Raw genomic sequence first — 19,111 nt, forward strand, 5'->3', positions numbered from 1 at the left:
CTGCTGACCTGCCCAAATCCTCGGGCGCCTCCACTAATGGTCCAGTCCCCGCGTTCCCCTACCTGCCCCCCGCTTACCTATTCCTCCACACCCAATCTCTGGCTCCATGGCCTCCTCTCTACTCCCCCAGGTGGCATGTGGCTGCTGGCCCTGGTTACCTGCCGGCCTCCCATGACCCACCTGGAGGTGCCATGCATCCTGTCACCACCCCCACTGGATGCTGTCCCTGTGCCCTGCACAGGCCCTCATAGCCATCCTGGAGGGACAGCAGATGGTGTGAGGAGGGGCCCTGCTTGCATTTGGGGCTGTCACACTGCTGGGGCCACAGCATCGGCATCTCCCTTGAGCTGGACGGGCAGGCGGGGCCTCGGGTCCCCCACCTGCGTGAGCATCTGCCCTTACACAAGATCCGCAGGAGGGGTGTGGGGAGACTGACTGCAACCAGGCTGGGGGCAGGGTTGTGGTGGGCAGAGGGACCACAGGTCTGATACCCAGGCAGAGCAGGCCTCCAGAGCCCACCTGGAAGGGGGATGGCTCTGGTCCGTGAAGTACTGATAAGGGGGTTTCTGCAGTCATTGCCAGAGGGCTCCTGGAGCTTGGGCTGTGTTAGCCCTGCTTGGGCTGGGGGTCTGTGTGCTTGACAGCTTGAGTCCCCTTGAGCCTTAGACTGGTCTAGAGCCAGGAGAGCCAAGAAGGGCCACTGAGGGCCCTCTCGCAGGCCCCCTTGTGAGCTGGAGATGCTGAAACAAGCACCGGTGTGCTGGGTGGGCCAAGATCTAAGTCCTGGCATGCTCTGAGTGGTGCTGGCGCCGTGGGCTAAGGGCCACATGTGCTCCAACCCTGCCTTAGACAAGGGCATTGGAGCCAGGCCCAGTGATTAGGTGGCCCCAGCTTCTCACCTTCACACAGCAACTCTCTCTTGGCTTCTCCCCTGTGCTGGAGAGTAGGTGGACGCTGTGTATAGGGATGAACAAGATGACATGGCACCTAATCTGTACCTGTTGCCCTGTAGCCTGCAGCTTGCCTGACCGCCTACTGGCCTTCCTGCTGCCCAGGCTGGACACCAGCAATGAGAGGACCCGCGTGGGCACCCTGCAGGTGGTCAGACATGTCATCAACTCGGCTGGTGAGTGCCTCCATGCTAGCCCGGCCGCCGCCCCTGGCCGTGTCCAGGATGGAGCAGGTCCCGGCAGATTTTGTCCCTCTAGGTGAAAGCACCATCCTGCTTTGAATTCTCTAGAAAGATTTCCTACTTTCTATTTTGCAAAATTCTAAACTTTTTGGAAAGTTGCATGGGTGGTACCTTTCTACCCTTCACCAGATGGTGGCGGCTCACACTTGCTCTGACAGCTGGCTGCAGACACCGTGCGTGTCCACACTCCCCACGTGACCATACCTCTGAGGGCTCCCAGAGCCTAAGACAGCCATCCCTGAGCCCACTGCTCTAGCTCACTCTGGGATCTATTCAGAGACACTTTGGTTTAGTTTGGTTGTCTCTTAGACTTCTTTGCCCAAGAGGAGCCTTTTTACTCTTTTTAAGGGATGAGGAGGCCAACTGTTTTGTAGAATGTCCCTCAGTTTACGTATGTGTGATGGTTTCTTCACAATTACAGTAAAAAATTCACGTTTCCTTGTTTTAAGGCTAATTTTTTCTTTTCTTTTTCTTTTTTTTTTTTTGGACCTGGTCTTGCTCTGTCGCTAGGCTGGAGTGCAGTGGCGCAATCTCAGCTCACTGCAACCTCCCGGGTTCATACCATTCTCCAGCCTCAGCCTCCGAGTAGCTGGAACTACAGGGGTGCGCCACCAGGCCCAGCTAATTTTTGTATTTTTTTTAGAGACAGGGTTTCCTTATGTTGGCCAGGATGGTCTCAATCTCCTGACCTGGTGATCTGCCCACCTGGCCTCCCAAAGTGGTGGGATTACAGGTGTGAGCCACCACACCCATCCTTAAGGCTAATTGAAGTGATTAGTGATAAGCCTGAAAACATACTATTTTTCACAGGTGAGCTTGTGGTTTCCAGCATGGCTCTTCCGCAGGTCAGTGCACAGTGGCCATGGCCCACCAGCCCTGCAGTCTGCTGGTGCTCAGCCTGTGAGCTGGGGAGGTTGTTACATCTTTAGTGGGTTATAAAAGCAAACAAAGGGACCACATGTGACCCACAAAGCCTAAAATATTTTCTGTCTGCCCTTTTCAGAAGCGGAGCACTGCTCCCTGTCCTGTGAGGTTCACTATCAGGTGCTAGGATGCAAACAGCAGCCACTGAGGGAGGCACATAGAGTTCTGGGACATGTAGGAGCAGCTTGAGAAAGCAGCAGGGCTGGCTGGGGAGTGGCTCATGCCTGTAATCCCAGCACTTTGGGAGGCCGCGGCGGGCAGATCACTTGAGGTCAGGAGTTCAATACCAGCCTGGCCAACATGGTGAAACCCTGTCTCTACTAAAAATACAAAAAAAAAACAAAAATTAGCCTGGCATGGTGGCAGGCGCCTGTAATTCCAGCTACGTGGGAGGCTGAGGCAGGAGAATTGCTTAAACCCAGAAGGTGAAGGTTGCAGTGAGCCGAGATGGCGCCACTACACTCCAGCCTGGACAGCAGACTGATACTCCGTCTCAAAAAAAAAAAAAAAACCAGAAAGCAGCAGGGCCAAGGGAGGACAGGGGCAGATGGGGCCACAGTGTGAATGTCACCAGGCTAAGAATTAGGTACAGGCACCTCAGGACACGCTCCGCGGCCCTTGCCCCACCAAAAGCAGCCTGAGGTCCTGCTGCTTTGGGCCTGTCCAGATTTCAGAGCCCAGGGTGGTGCTGCGGTGGGCTGTCTGGATGCTGGGGGTGGGGAGGGGCACACCCGATCTGTGTAGAGGGGTTGGGAGGGGAGGGGCCTGGAGAGGAGCGTCTGCTCTGTGTGGAGGAGCGGGGAGGGGAGTGCCCGCTCTCTGTGGAGGGGTTGGGAGGGGAGCGCCTGCTCTGTGTGAAGGGGCAGGGAGGGAGGCGCCCCTCTGTGGAGGGGAAAGGAGGGAAGCGCGGGCTCTCCGTGGAGGGCCTGAGAGGAGAGCGCCTGCAGCTTCCACACAGGGGGTGCTGTGGTCAGTGGTCCTTGGGGAAGGGAGCCTCAGAGGCACGGGGCGTGTGGCAGCCCCACAGAAAGTAAAGCATCTGCGTCAGCAGCATGCACTCAGCCTCTGGTGGTAGAAGTAACCCTTGAGGCAGGTGCTCTTCTCCCCATTTACTTGATGAGGTTGGTATCTGAAGTGAAATTCTTACAGAATTCTTAGTGCCCATGCTCTTGTTAGAGATGCGTTTTTCCATTCAGAAGTTCGACATTTCGTGGGATTAACCATGCTCAACTTCACTTTGTTAATTCATCAATCACATTTATGCTTTTCAGCATTCACTTTGTTTTCCCCACGTTTCATTTTTTCCTTGAAGTTCTTTCTCTGTGCATTTACATATGTACAAATGCATGTACGCAAGGAAATATTTTAACCAAATGACATACTTCAAAACATGCTTCTTTCACTTGCTAGTGTATCTTAGATAACTTTTAACATCAGCACATATACATCTGTGTCATTTTTTGGTTTTGTTTTGAGACAAGGTCTCATTCGTTCACCCAGGCTGGAATGCAGTGGTGCAATCATAGCTCACTGCAGCCTTGAACTCCTGGGCTCAAGCAATTCTCCCACCTCAGCCTCCCAAGTAGCTGAGACTACAGGGATGCACCAGCACACTCTGCCAATTTGTCTGTATTTTTGTAGAAATGGGGTCTCCTTATGTTGCCCAGGCTGGTCTCGAACTCCTGGGTTCAAGTAATCCTCCTTCCTTGGCCTCCCAAAGTGCTGGGATTGCAGAAGTGAGATGGGCACCTAGACCATCTATGTCATTTTTAATTATTTTTATTTTGAAGTATAATACGCATATAGAAAAATGTACACGTTAACTGTTCAGCTCCATGAATAATCACACAGTCATCCTGTGTATTTATTCACCAACCAGGTAAAGAAATGGGACATCAGCAACACCCCGGGTGGCACTCTCAGCCCCTTGAAAGGGGTGACTTCTAACAATAGTAGATAGTGTTGCTGTTTCGGGATGTTGTGCGAAGAGAATTGTACGGTGTAAATAATTTTGTATCTGGCTTCTTGTCCTCAGTATTCTCTTGGTGAAGTTTATACATATAGTACAGTTCATTTATTTTCATTCCTGTGAAGGATTCCCGTGAATTATCTACTGCAGTGATTCATTCTGCCTGTAATGAATGGCTCTATCCCGTATTTAACTGTTATTGCATAATCCACTATTAACATTTGTCCTTTACACAGTTAGTGTTGACCTAGATGTCGAATTTCGGGTTATAAAGTGTGTGTGTGTTCAAGTTGTGTACATAAACCCTTCTGTTTTCCAAAGTAGCTGTTTATACCCCAACTTATACCCCACACCTTATGTCTCACAAGTGACTTATGAGCATTATTGCTTCATGTCCTCACCAACATTGGCTGGTCTTTAATTTTAGCCATTTTTGTGGGTGTGTTATGAGGTCCTGCTTTGTTGCCCAGGCTGGTCTTCAACTCCTAGGCTCAAATAGTCCTCCCACTTTGGCCTCCTAAAGTGCTGGGATTACAGGCGTGAGCCGCCACACCTGGCCAATACATAAATCTTAGGTGTATACTTGGTGACATTTTACACATTGTTCACCCATATGACTACCACTCACATCAAAATGTGGAACGTTTTTCTAAAACCCAAAAAGTTTTCCTTGTATTTATTTTCAACTAACAGCCACACCTACTATTAAGAAGTGACCTCTTTTATGAGGTCGCAGCACAGGCTTGTGCTCTGCCGGCTGGAGTGCAGTGGCGTGATCACAGCTCACTGCAGCCTCGACCTCACGGGCTCAAGGGATCTTCCTGCCTTGGCTTCCTGGGTGGCTGGGACTGCAGTAGTGTGCCCGGCCCACCGTTATACTTCCGTCACCACGATTAATTCTGCCTGCTGTTGAGTTCCATGTAGATGGGCTACTTGTAGGAGGACCCTTTGTCGTGAGCGTCAGCATTCACTGAGCATGGTGCTGCTGTCAGTGCACTCTTTTTTTTTTTTGGAACGGGGTCTGGCTCTGTCGCCCAGGCAGGAGTGCAGTGGCACGAGCTCGGCTCACTGCAAGCTCTGCCTCCCGGGTTCACGCCATTCTTCTGCCTCAGCCTCCCGAGTAGCTGGGTCTACAGGTGCCCACCACCACGCCCGGATAATCTTTTGTATTTTTAGTGGAGACGGGGTTTCACCGTTTTAGCCTGGATGGTCTCGATCTCCTGACCTCGTGATCCACCTGCCTCGGCCTCCCAAAGTGCTGGGATTACAGGCCTGAGCCACCGCACCCAGCCAGTGCACTCTGCTTTACTGCCAAGTTGTATTCCATTACATTTTGTGAATTTAAAAGTCATTTGTTTTCCTATTAACAGACAGTTGGGTTGTTCACGTTCTTTTTTTTTTTTTTTTTTGAGACAGAGTTTCGCTCTTGTTGCCCAGGCTGAAATGTAGTGGCGCAATCTCGGCACACTGCAACCTCCACCTCCCGGGTTTATGCCATTCTCCTGCCTCAGCCTCCTGAGTAGCTGGGACTACAGGCGCCCGCCACCTCGTCTGGCTAGTTTTTTGTATTTTTTAGTAGAGACGGGGTTTCACCATGTTAGCCAGGATGGTCTCAATCTCCTGACCTTGTGATCCGCCCGTCTCGGCCTCCCGAAGTGCTGGGATTACAGGCTTGAGCCACCGCACCCGGCCGACCTTCAGATGTATTTGTGTGCTGAAGTTCCTGTTCAGATCTTTTTTTGGGGGGCAGGGGGGTTGTTGTTTTTTGAGATGGAGTCTTGCTCTGTTACCAGGCTGGAGTGCAGTGCTGCGATCTTGGCTCACTGCAACATTTGCCTCCCAGGTTCAAGCGATGCTCCTGCCTAGGCCTCCTAAGTAGCTAGGACTACAGGCACCCGCCACCACACCCAGCTAATTTTTGTATTTTTAGTAGAGATGGGGTTTCACCATGTTGGCCAGGATGGTCTTGATCTCTTGACCTCATGATTTACCCACCTCAGCCTCCCAAAGTGCTGGGATTACAGGCGTGAGCCACCATGCCCGACCCCTGTTCAGATCTTTTGCCCATTTTGATTGATTGATAGAGACAGGGTCTCACCACGTTACCAAAGCTAGAATGCAGTGCTGTGATCATAGCTTACTGCATCCTCAGCTTCCTGGGCTCAAGTGCTCCTTCTGCCCCGGCCTCTGGAGTAGCCTGGGTTACAGAAGTGCACTACCATGCCCAGCTGTTGTTCATTTAACAACTGGGTTGTTTGTCGTTTTATTATGATTATTTTGTAGTGTTCTTTATTGGATACATAGAGACATAAACATATGTTTTTGTGATTAGTACCTTTATGTCTAAGAAACCTGTGCCTGCCCAGAAGTCATAAAGATATTCTTCTATATTTTCTTTTAGATGCTTTATTGTTTGAGTTTGCAAATTTATGTCTGTGATTCATCTTTTACTAATGTTTGAGTGTGGTTGAAATGTAGGGGGCAAGGTTTTTTTTTTTAATTACTATTTTTTTTTGAGACAGAGTTTCACTGTTATTGCCCAGGCTAGAGTGCACTGGCGCGATCTCAGCTCACTGAGGCTTCCACCTCCCAGGTTCAAGCGATTCTCCTGCCTCAGCCTCCCGAGTATCTGGGATTACAGGCATGTGCCATCACACCCGGCTAGTTTTGTATTTTTAGTAGAGACAGGATTTTGCCATGTTGGTCAGACTGGTCTCAAACTCCTGACCTCAGGTGAACCGTCTGCCTTGGCCTCCCAAAATGTTGGGATTACAGGCGTGAGCCACTGCACCTGGCCTGCAAGGTTATTTTTATATGGATGTCCAGCTGTTCTAGTCTCGAATGTTGAAAAGACTTTACTTTCTCCATTGAATTGCTTCTGTGCCTTGGTAGAAGATCAGTACCTTATGTATGAATTTAACAGCTGCAGTAACAAAGTACCACAGACTGGGTGATGGGTTTTTTTTTTTTTTTTTTTTCTATTACCCTGATCTCTGTTTTATCTTCATGTGCATTTTTCCTGTGTGCCTGTCTGTATCCCTGTATCCCCCTTTTATAAGGGCACCAGCCATATTGGATGAAGGGCCCACCCTACTCCAGTGTGACCCCGTCTCAACTTAACTCATTAATTCTGCAGTGACTATTTCCAAATAAGGTCACATTCCGAGGTACAGGGGTTGGAATTTGCACAAATGAATTTTGAGGCCACAATTATATGCCTACTGATACAGAGCATCATATATTAGTAGGCATATTTCAGGACTGTATTCTTTCCTTACACCAGTATCACACTTTTTTTTTCTTTTTTCCTTTTTGAGACAGAGTCTCACTCTGTCACCCAGGCTGGAGTGCAATGGTGCAACCTTGGCTCACTGCAGCCTCTGCCTCCTGGGTTCAAGCAATTCTCCTGCCTCAGGCTCCTGAGTAGCTGGAATTACAGGCATGCACCACCATGCCTGGCTAATTTTTGTATTTTTAATAGAGACAGGGTTTCACCGTGTTGGTCAGACTGGTCTTGAACTCCTGATCTCAGGTAATTCACCTGCCTCTCAGCCTCCCAAAGTGCTGGGATTACAGGTATGAGCCAATGCGCTCAGCTGTTTTTTTTGTTGTTGTTGTTGTTTTTGTATATTTAGTGGAGACGGAGTTGCACCATGTTGGTCATGTTGGTCAGGCTGGTTTCGAACTCCTGGACTCAAGTGATCTGCCCGCCTCAGCCTCCCAAAGCGCTGGGATTATAGGCCAATATCACACTTTCTTAATTGTTTTAGTTTTATTGTAAGCCTTTAAATCTCGTAGAGGATGTCCTTCAACTTTTTTCTTCTTCAAGATTGTTCATCCCCATTGAAAAATCGTTAGTATAGGCCGGGTACGGTGGCTCATGCCTGTAATCCTAGCACTTTGGGAGGCCAGGGTGGGTGGATCACGAGGTCAGGAGATCGAGATCATCCTGGCTAACACGGTGAAACTCCTTCTCTACTAAAAATACAAAAAATTAGCCAGGCATGGTGGCAGGCACCTGTAGTCCCAGCTACTTGGGAGGCTGAGGCAGGAGAATGGCGGGAACCCGGGAGGCAGAGCTTGCAGTGAGACAAGATGGTACCACTGCACTCCAGCCTGGGTGACAGAGTGAGACTCCATCTCAAAAAAAAAAAAAAAGAAAAGAAAAACTGTTAATATAAAAGAAATCATGGAAGGGCACAGTGGCTCACGCCTGTAATCCTAGCATTTTGGGATGCTGCAACAGGCGGATCGCTTGATCCTAGGAGTTTGAGACTAGGCTGAAAATCATGTTGAAACCCTGTCTCTACTAAAAATAAAAAAAGTTAGCCGGGTGTGGTAGCATGCATCTGTAGTTCCAACTACTCTGAGGACTGAGGTGAGAGGATCAGCTGAGCCCAGGAGGTCGAGGCTGCAGTGAGCTGTGACGGTGCCACTGCATTTCAGCCTTGGCTACAGAGTGAGACCCAGTCTCAAAAAAAAAAAAAAAAAAAAAAAGAAGGAAGGAGGGAAGGAAATAGAAACCACATAAAACAAATGTGTAACTTAATACATCATTCTAAGACAACAACATCAGATCTACCACCAGGTCTTTTGGATTGAAGTTGCCACCGAGACTCCCCTCCTTGCATCCTATTCCAGTCACAGTTCTTCACTCCCCAATAAGTAACAGCTATCCTGATTTTTATAGTAATCGCTCCCTTTATTAGCTGTGTCCACTTTAAAAGCTTACTTATGGCCAGGTGCAGTGGCTCACACCTGTAACTGTAGCACTTTGGGAGCCTGAGGCGGGCGGATCACTTGAGGTCAGGAATTTGAGACCAGCCTGGCTAATATAGGGAAACCCCGTCTCTACTAAAAATACAAAAATTAGCGTGCGTGGTGGCGGGTGCCTGTAATCCCAGCTACTTGGGAGGCTAAGGCAGGAGAATTGCTTGAACCTGGGAGGGGGAGGGTGCAGTGAGCCGAGGTTACGCCACGACATAGATATGCCCTGTGTGGTAGTTCACGCCTGTAATCCCAGCATGTTGGGAGGACAAAGCGGGCAGATCACTTGAGGCCAGGAGTTCAAAACCAGCCTGGACAACGTGATGAAACCCCATCTCTACTAAAAAGGCAAAAATTAGCTGAGTGTAGTGACACACCTGTCCCAGCTACTCAGGAGGCTGAGACGTGAGAATCACTTGAGCCCGGGCGGCAGCGGTTGCAGTGAGCCAAGATTATGCCACTGCCCTCCAGTCTGGGTGACAGACGGAGATTCTGTCTCTCTCTATATATATACACACACACACATACAAATTTATGTAGAGATAATATATAAATATATTTTACATAGATTTAAGTCTTTTTTTGGAGGCTTGACCATTGGTGATTTTATTTTTAGTGTGGTAAAATACATGTAACATAAAATTTGACATCTTAATCATTTTTAAGCAAATGCTTCAGTAGTGTTAAGTACATTCTCATTGTCAGGCAACTGTCACCACCATCCACCTCCAGAACTCTTTTCATCTTGCAAAACTGAAACTCCGTGCCTGTGAAACAGCAAGTCCCCATATTTAAGTCCCTCATAAGCTACAGGTTCCCCTCTGTTCTTCTCTTTCTCTTATAATTTATCTGTAGAAGAACCTGGCTGTTTGTTCTGTGGATTTGCTCATCGTTGAGTTTTGCTGACTGCATTGTCAAAGTGCAAGTCAACATGTTTCTCTGCCATCTGAATTTCTAGCACATTGGCAGCTGAATTCAGAAGCAGATTCAAACTCAAGCTCAGTCCCTTGGGCAAGACAATAGGGGTCATGTGGTACGTGGTATTCTCTCTTTTGAACATCAGTCTTAGCAGCATTGATGCTGAATGCCTGTACCCATCAATTAATTAATTGGTGGGAAGATGACACTGTAATTCTATCATTTCTTTTTCATTGATTACGTGGAACACCTTGACAAAGAGATACTTGCCCCAGGTACCATCTGGTTACCCAGAGGTATGGTTCATCTAAGAAAGGCAGAGTTGGCCGGGCACAGTGGCTCACACCTGTAATCCCAGCACTTTGGGAGGCCGAGGCAGGTGGATCACGAGGTCAGGAGTTCAAAACCAGCCTGATCAACATGGTGAAACCCCCTCCCTACTAAAAATACAAAAATTAGCCGGGCATGGTGACGTACGCCTGTAATCCCAGCTATTCAGGAGGCTGAGGCAAGAGAATCACTTGAACCCAGGAGGCAGAGGTTGCAGTGAGCCAAGATTGCAACACTGCACCCCAGCCTATGCAACAAAGTGCAATTCCATCTCAAGAAAAGAAAAAGAAAGGCAGGTTTAGCCCTTGATTCTTTTGTGTTTTTATTTATCAGTTTTCAAGGTAGTGGATTAGTTTCCTGTCACCCTCCAAAGGTGGTTTGGTAGGACGCGTTTGATGGCTTCAATGCAGTGCAGTCATCACCATTATCGAAGCTCAGATTGTCTCATCTTTGGCAAGTGGCAGCCTCTTGAGATCTGAATCCCTCTGACACAGCCCTGCTGGTCTTTGGCAGCTCATGTTTTAGGCTTCTTTCATCTCTTTCTTTCTTTAGACCTGGAATTGGCCATTTCTACAAAAATAGCCCTGGTTCCTTTTAGTGAGAAGCTGCAGGGGTTTTTGTTTTTTAGAAAGGGTCTCATTTTGTCACCCAGGCTGGCGTGTAGCGGCTCAAACATGGCTCACTGCAACCCTAACCTCCTGGGCTTAAGGGATCCTCCTGTCTCAACCTGCCAAGTAGCTGAGACTTGCAGGTGCACACCACCACGCCTGGCTAATTTTTCTATTTTTTGTAGAGATGGGATCTCACTATGTTGCCCAGGCTGGTCCTGAACTCCTGGGCTCAAGTGATCCACTTGCCTCGGCCTTCCAAAGTACCGGCATTACAAGTTTGAGTCACTGCACCTAGCCAAGAAGTTGCCTTTTAAGACAGCAGTCTGTTTCTGGAGGGTTCATTACTTCTGGATGGTTACTATTCCTGGGCTTTTTCAGTAGACAGAGCTAGGAAATATCTCTATCAGTAGATAGAAAAAATACCTTATGAGTTCATGTTGATACTTGCAGTTCAACATATGGACCTCAGAGATTTTCCTCTTTTCTGTTACATCTTTTTTTTTTTTTTTTTTTTTTTGAGATAGTCTTGCTCTGTTCCCCAGGCTGGAGTGCAGTGGTGGGATTGTGGCTCACTACAACGTCTGCTTTGCAGGTTCAAACGATTCTCGTGCCCCGGCCTCGCTAGTAGCTGGGACAACAGGCATGCGCCACCACAACCAGTTAATTTTTGTGTTTTTTGTACAGATAGGGTTTCACTATGTTGGCCAGGCTAGTCTTGAGCTCCTGGTCTCAAGTGATCCACCTGCCTCAGCCTCCCAAAGTGTTGGGATTATAGGCGTGAGCCACTGCATCTAACCTCTCTTCCATTACATCTCTATCTCTGTTCTCAAGAATCCAGTTCTGAAGGTTAATAGAATTTGACTATCCCATAATTACCATTTGTTTGATCTCTGTTACACAGGCAACACTAACACCAGAATAACACTGATGTCGCCATCACCAGTCACGTGACTGAAACATGAGGACTGCCCTGCACGTGCTCCCCCTCAGCCTGCTGATCTAACAGCCATGCGCTGCATCTGTTGTTTGAGTCACCGTGGCGTTACATCCCATGCTCTCCCTTCTCTGCCTTCTTTGTGTTGGTTCTGCAGGCGACTACCCATGTGGCACTCAGCCCTATCCTCTGTTCACAGCTCTCTGCCACTCTTGTCCAAAGCTCATTCTCTGTAGGTTCCATGGGAAGGGCTCATGGGAACGTGATCCTCGACCTCACGCTTGCTGATCGCAGTTTCTTGTGCCTTTTATAGTTAGTTGATGGTTTTGCTGGTTACAGGATTCTTGGTTGACATTTCCTTGAGTGTCTTAAATAAGTTATTCCATGTTCTTCTGGCAGAGAGTTGCCAGATTTAGCAAAAACGAATAAACAGGCTGCCCCAAATATTGTGTGGGTCATTTTTGTACTGAAAACATGATTTGCTGGGCTAGGAGCGGTGGTTCACATCTGTAATCCAAGCACTTTGGGAGGCCGAGGCGGACGGATCACGAGGTCAGGATATGGAGACCATCCTGGCTAACACGGTGAAACCCCGTCTCTACCGAAAATACAAAAAATTAGCCGGGCGTGGCAACCCTATTCTGGCATAAAGCATTGCTATCCAAGTCTGATGATAATCTAATTTTCTATCTTCTTCGATGCCATGGTTTTTTTTGTTTTGTTTTGTTTCTTTGTTTTGTTTTTGTTTTCTGATGTCCAAAAGATGTTCTTCTTTTTCTTTAAAACACAGTGATTTCACTAGAATATCCTGGTGTTGGTCCTGCAGTGCCCTGCAGTTGGAACAGAACCCTGCTCCTCGCCACAGCCTTTCTGCTCCCGCCAGCTCCCTGGGCCATCCTCCCACCATGGACCCCTCCTTGGCCACACTTGGCCGCCTGATGTTGGAGGCTTTTCCAGCCTGGAATCTTTCTGTGGCTCCCACATAGCCAGCTCTCTTCCTTTGAGTCTTAGCTTCAGTGTCACTTTTCAGAATAGCCCTTGGTGCTGACCCGCCTCTTCCAATGCGACACCCCCATGAATATGTTTCTCAGCCTGTCGGCTCCTCTCCTGATGCCGCCGCGGTGTGTGGTGATCTTACTTACTGTCCAGTTGTCTTTGTATCTTTTCCATTAGGACAGGAGCCACTTGAGGGCAGGCCCCATCTGCCTTGTAAAGGGCCTTGCAGGGAGCTGGCCTCCCCGTAAACTTGAGGAGTGAATAAAATATTGCAGGTAAACCCCAGTGCATGTGAAATGTTATCGGTGACCGTAACTTTTGTTTTTTCCGTGGTGCTTTTCAGTTCGTTTGTTGTCTGGAATCTCAGGGACGTGGGCCTGGATGGGCCCGAATCCTCAGCCGTACCCTGGATTGCTTGTGTTCTGCATTCTCGTGTGGGGCCGCGGCCACCCAGCCATTGTTCCCTTGTCTCCTCTTCTGGGAGGCAGCTGCTCATGGCTCACGTCCATTGTTCTATTGGGTTGTTTGTTTGTATTCTTCAACTTTTTGTATTAGGGTTCTCTAGAGGGACAGAACTAATAGGATAAATGTGTATATGAAGGGGAGTTTATTAAGGAGTATTGACTCACGCAATCACAAGGTCCCACAATAGGCCGTCTGCAAGCTGAGGAGCAAGGAAGCCAGTCCCAGTCCCACAGCTGAAGAACCTGGAGTCCGATGTTGGAGGGCAGGAAGCATGCAGCACAGGAGAAAGATGCAGGCTGGGAGGCTAAGCCAGTCTAGTCTTTCCACATTCTTCTTCCCACATTTATCCTAGCCATGCTGGCAGCTGATTAGATGGTGCCCACCCAGATTGAGGCTGGGTCTGCCTCTCCCAGTCCACTGACTCAAATGGTAATCTCCTTTGGCAGCACCCTCACAGACACACCCAGGAACGACACTTTGCATCCTTCAATCTAATTAACACTCACTATTAACCATCAAACTTTTTAGTCTTTTATTGGGAAATACAAATACAGGTTGAGTGTGTATAATCTAAAAATTAGAAATCACAAACATTCCGAAGTTCAAGACTTTTTGAACACTGACATCATGATGAAAATGACCTTAACACTACAGAAAATGTGCAGAAACACCATGTTGAGTGTGCGATGGGCTTACTGAAGAGCTGCAGCAGCGGGACTTGTAACAGAGAAAGAAACTATGGCAGTGTACAAAATCAGAGTGATGTGTAAGACAAAACCACTGTTAGTGAGACAGATGACCCTGGAGGAATCATTCTGAAAAGCATCCGGCAGAATGCCTCTCCTCCCTACAGGACCACTTCCTGGTCCCTCAGCTGCATCTGAGGTTTCTTCTCACCTAAAAAATGAAACATGGGCCGGGCACAGTGGCTCATGCCTGTAATCCCAGCACTTTGGGAGACCCAGACAGGCGGATCATGAGGTCAGGAGATTGAGACCACCCTGGCTAACACAGAGAAACCCCGTCTCTACTACACATAGAAAAAAAATAGCTGGGCGTGGTGGCGGGCCCCTGTAGTCCCAGCTGCTCAGGAGGCTGAGGCAGGAGAATGGCATGAACCTCGGAGGCAGAGCTTGCAGTGAGCCGAGATCATGCCGCTGCACTCCAGCCTGGGCAACAGAGCGAGACTCCGTCTCAAAAAAAAAAAGAAAGAAACACGGACCGGGTGCAGTGGCTCATGCCTGTAATCCCAGCACTTTGGGAGGCCGAGACAGGTGGATCACTTGAAGTCAGGAGTTCAAGACTAGCCTGACCAACATGGTGAAACCCCCGTCTCTACTAAAAATACAAAATTAGCCAGGTGTGGTGGCACAAGGCTGTAATCCCAGCTACTTGGGAGGCTGAGGCAGGAGAATCACTTGAACCTGGAAGGTGGAGGTTGCAGTGAGCCGAGATCGCACCATTGCACTCCAGCATGGGCAACAAGAGCGAAACCCTGTCTCAAAAAAACAAAAGATCCTGGCGCGGTGGCTCACGCCTGTAATCCCAGCACTTTGAGAGGCCGAGGCGGGCAAATCACGAGGTCAGGAGAGCGAGACCATCCTGGTTAACACAGTGAAACCCCGTCTCTACTAAAAATACAAAAAATTAGCCAGGCGTGGTGGTGGCGGGCACCCGCAGTCCAAGCTACTCGGGATTGAGTCTCGCTTTGTCGCCCAGGCTAGAGTGCAGTGTCATGATCTCAGCTCACTGCAATTTCCTCCTCCCAGGTTCAAGCGATCCTCCTGCCTCAGCTTCCCGAGTAGCTGCGATTACAGACACCCACCACCATGTCCGGCTAATTTTTGTATCTTTAGTAGAGACAGGGTTTCACTATATTGGCCAGGCTGGTCTCAAACTCCTGACCTCGTGATCCACCCGCCTTGGCCTCCCAAACCGTTGGGATTACAGGCGTGAGCCACCGTGCCTGGCCTCCTGCTAAGTTCTTATGTGTGAATAAGTGTAAGAAAATGATTGCTTGTTGAGCTGGGCGTCGGGGCTCATGCCAGGAATCCCTGCGTGTTTGGAGGCCAGGGTAGGAGGATTGAGTCCAAGAGTTGGAGACCAGCCTAAGCAACATAGTGAGATCCCATCACTTAAAAAAACAAAACAAAACGATTGCTTATCGGTAGCATATAAATTTAGTCAGGAGTGATGGGAGTGGCAGACAACCACAGATTGTCCTCATGGGTGGCTGAAAGGTGACACCTTTGCTTTCTAACAGTTCAGTGTACACAAACTTTGTTTTGTGTACAACATTTTAGAAATCCTGTGTGAAATACCTCCAGGCTATGTGTATAAGGTGTATATGAACCATAAATGAACTTTGTGTTTGGACTTGGGTTCCATTTCCAGGAACTCTCATTATGTGTTTGCAAATATTCCCAGCTCTGAAAGGCCCCAAAATCTGAAACACATCTGGTCCCAAGCATTTCAGATAAGGGATGCTCAACCTACCCAAGCTGAAAGTTCTTAGAACACACAGGTGGGTTTAAGAAGTTGTGTTTGAGCCGAGCCCATCAGCCCTTCCACGGCAGTCACTGACTCTCAGGGACCAGACCTTATTGTTGGTTGCCTTTTCTTTTCTCTTCTTTTCTCTTTTCTCTTCTTTTCTCTTTTCTTTTCTTTTTTCTCTTCTCTTCTCTTTTCTTTTGAGACAGGGTCTCGCTCTGTCACCCAGGCTGGAGTGCAGTGGCACGATCTTGGCTCACTACAGCCTCTGCCTCCCGGGTTCAAGCGATTCTTGCACCTCAGCCTCCCAAGGAGCTGGGACGACAAGTGCGCACGACCGCACATGGCTAATTTTTGTGGGACCGGACCTTATTGTTTTAGTTTTGCCACCATTGTGTGAGTCCCTAAGTAATATAATGTGGTCTTACTGGTTTCTGAACTTTATAGAAATAGGATCATATTGCTGTATTCTGTGTTTTACCGCTTTGTCCAGTACGGTGTTGTCATGATTCCTCCGGTGTTGTCACGATTCCTCTGGTTGTCACGATTCCTCTGGTGGTTAGTACCTGTCTGCTCACTTCCATTGCTGTGTCCTGCCCCATGGCTTGGAAGCCAGCGCCCCATTAGCCCCTATCCTAGTGTGGTGTGTGCTCAGGCTCTTGGCAGTTTGCTGTCATAAACAGGCTGCCCTGCGTATGTCAGGGCTCCTCTGGTGCAGGAACATTACCTGAGATGGACTTGTTGGGTCTTAGGTGTATGTATCCTCTGCCTTTTAGATGAAGGTGAGGTATTTTCCAATGTCCCCATGCCAGCTTCTCCAGCAGCCTCCAAGCATTCCACCTGTTCCAGCATCCTTACTCTCATGAGGTTTTGCACCGGACTCCTAGGCCTATTCCCGTCAGGCCGTCATCCTGTGTCTCTCTGGCCAGCGGGGAAGCCCAGTGGCATTGCATGGGTGTTCACAGTTGGGATTTTTATTCACATCTTTTATCTTTCTGTTGATGAGTCTTGTTCTCATCAACTTGTTGGAATTCCCTGCACCCTTTGCTGTGTCCACCACAGTGGCTGTCCTTCCAGCTCTCTTCATGCTGTTTTGATTAACAGAAATTCTGAACTTCACTGAACTTCAGAGTGGTCCTCTCCCCTCCCCTCCCCCCCTCCCCTCCCCTTCTCCCCTCCCCGCTCCACTCCCCTCCCCTCCCCTGTTTTGACAGGATCAGGCTCTGTGGCCCAGGCTAGAGTGTGGTAGTGTGATCTCAGCTCACTGCAACCTCCACCTCCTGGGCTCAAGCGATTCTCATGCCTCGGCCTCCCGAGTAGCTGGGACTATAGGCATGCACTACTACCCCTAGCTAATTTTTGTGGTTTTGTTGTTTGTTTTTGAGATGGAGTCTCGCTCTGTCGCCCAGGCTGGAGTGCAGTGGCGCAATCTCGGCACACTTCAAGCTCCGCCTCCTGGGTTCACACCATTCTCCTGCCTCAGCCTCCCGAGTAGCTGGGACTACAGGTGCCCCCCACCATGCCCGGGTAATTTTTTTGTATTTTTTAGTAGAGACGGGGTTTCACTGTGTTAGCCAGGATGGTCTCGATCTCCTGACCTCGTGATCCGCCTGCCTCTGCCTCCCAAAGTGCCGGGATTACAGGCGTGAACCACCGCGCCCGGGCAATTTTTGTATTTTTTAGTACAGAAGGGGTTAGTACAGAAGGGGTTTGTCCATGTTGTCCAGGCTGGTCTCCAACTCCTGGACTCAAGTGATCCACCCACCTTGGCCTCCCAAAATGCTGGGTTTACAGCCATAAGCCACCGCGCCCAGCCCCTTACATCTTTTCTTATTGCCTTCTATACTTCCCAGTTCTGAGGCTATGAAGATCCTTCTGCAGCATCTTCTAAAAGCAGTATTGTGTGTCTCATGGTTAGATCTGGAACCTGTCGTTTCTGAGCTTCTGTGGCACACGTCTGTTTCATCCTCCGAACCCAGGACTGGAGTTGCCCCAGACGTGACAGGGGAGTTCCCATAAGGGAGTGTCCCAAACCCTCAGAAAAAGGACCAGTTGGGATCCCAAAGAAGCGCTAAATGCCAACTCAGAGCATTAATTAGGGGAACATTGGCGTAGAGAGCTGCAGCTGGCCTGGAAACCGACAGTGAGGGACAAGGTGTCCTACCCGGGGGCCTCGAAACCGACAATGAGAGACAAGGTGTTCTACCTGGGTGTGCCACATTGAGGGGCCAGGGTATAGGGTTTATGTGCAGGTTTAAGGCATTGAGTTCCAGGCATGAAGAGGCTGCGTCTAGATCTGCCATTTGCTGCTCCACAGTCCCTGGGGCCTCAAGTTCCTCATCTGTGACATTGGGGTTGTGGTGACCCTTCTCTCCAAGGACTATTGTGTGGGACAGCAGTCCTGTCCTGTGCAGTGGACCTCAGAGGGCACCTGCACTGTTCCCAGCATCCTTCATTGTTATAGTCTCTCAGCCACTCTTTGATATCCACTTTTTATCCCCATTTAAATGTCAGAAAATGAAGGCCCTGTTGATGGTTCTCAAGGGGATCCCCAGACCAGCAGCATTAGCTCACCTTGGAACGTGTGAGAAATGCACACCTGAGCCCCCCAAGACCTGCTGAGTCAGCGCCTGGAGGGGGAGCAGGAGAGGACCCTGCCCCAGTGCTTAATCTGCCTTCCAGTGATTCTGACGCTGTAGCACTTGAGAAACACTGAAGGAACTTCCCTGACGTTGGAACCTGGGTGTACCTGACTCAGGCCCATTCTTCTACGGCCGCCCTAAACTGCCAGCCACTTAGCTTTTGAATTAGGTAGAACGATGTTATTTGAGGAAAGTGAATTATTTGTCCCCTGAAGAAAAGTGGGCATGCTTTGCTTATGCTCCCTCTTCCTCCTACACGGGGACCACGGGGAGGCCAGACCCCTGGTGATGTGCATATGGGACCCTGAGGTCCTCATCTCAGTGGTAGACTGAGCTGTCCTGTTTGTTTCTTGCAGCTGCTCAGATGGAAGATAAAAAGCCCTTTATCCTCTCTTCCATGAGGCTTCCTCTCCTGGACACCAACAGCAAGGTAAACCACATGGGCCAGCCCAGGCTGCACCACCACACCACAGGCAGATGCAGGGTATGGCCAGGCCATGCTGTGAGGTCACCCACCGACCAGGCGGCCACCACCCTCGACTGGACTGAGCTTGGGAACAAAGGACGACAGTGTGCCATTCAGTGTGTGGCTGGTGCTTTTCCCACATCTCACTCAGGAAACAATCCCCAAGACCACCCCACACTGGCAGCAGTTACAGGCCCGCGGGTCCCTAGCCCCTCCTTCAGGCTCAGTGATTCTCTAGAAGGACCCGGAGCTCACAGTGCTGCTCTGCTCATGGTGATTGCAGTGAAAGGATGCAGGTCCACGTCAGCCATGGTTAGGGTGCCTGGGACAGAATCCAGGAGGGCCCACACACAGAGCTCCCAGCCGTCCTCCCCTGGGGTCGCGGATGGCGTTAGACCCCCGCCCCT

The 19,111-nt window shown here is 49.4% G+C and overlaps 1 protein-coding gene across 6 annotated transcripts in view; it reads left to right on the forward strand.

The window, feature by feature from the left end:
- The window catches only part of MROH1 (maestro heat like repeat family member 1), a 119,274-nt gene that overhangs the window by 55,759 nt on the left and 44,404 nt on the right, over positions 1–19,111 (forward strand). For all 6 annotated transcript variants that reach the window (XR_003307382.1, XR_003307383.1, XM_026449740.2 and 3 more), the window contains 2 exons: positions 1,013–1,126; positions 18,595–18,668. Coding sequence is in view for 4 of the 6 variants with exons in the window: in XM_026449740.2 (XP_026305525.1) it covers positions 1,013–1,126; positions 18,595–18,668 (188 nt within the window). In the remaining 2 variants the exon portion in view is untranslated. The remainder of the gene's footprint in view (positions 1–1,012; positions 1,127–18,594; positions 18,669–19,111) is intronic.

This window comes from Piliocolobus tephrosceles, chromosome 7 (genome assembly GCF_002776525.5).
Source record: "Piliocolobus tephrosceles isolate RC106 chromosome 7, ASM277652v3, whole genome shotgun sequence".
In the NCBI taxonomy this organism is placed as follows: Eukaryota; Metazoa; Chordata; class Mammalia; order Primates; family Cercopithecidae; genus Piliocolobus; species Piliocolobus tephrosceles.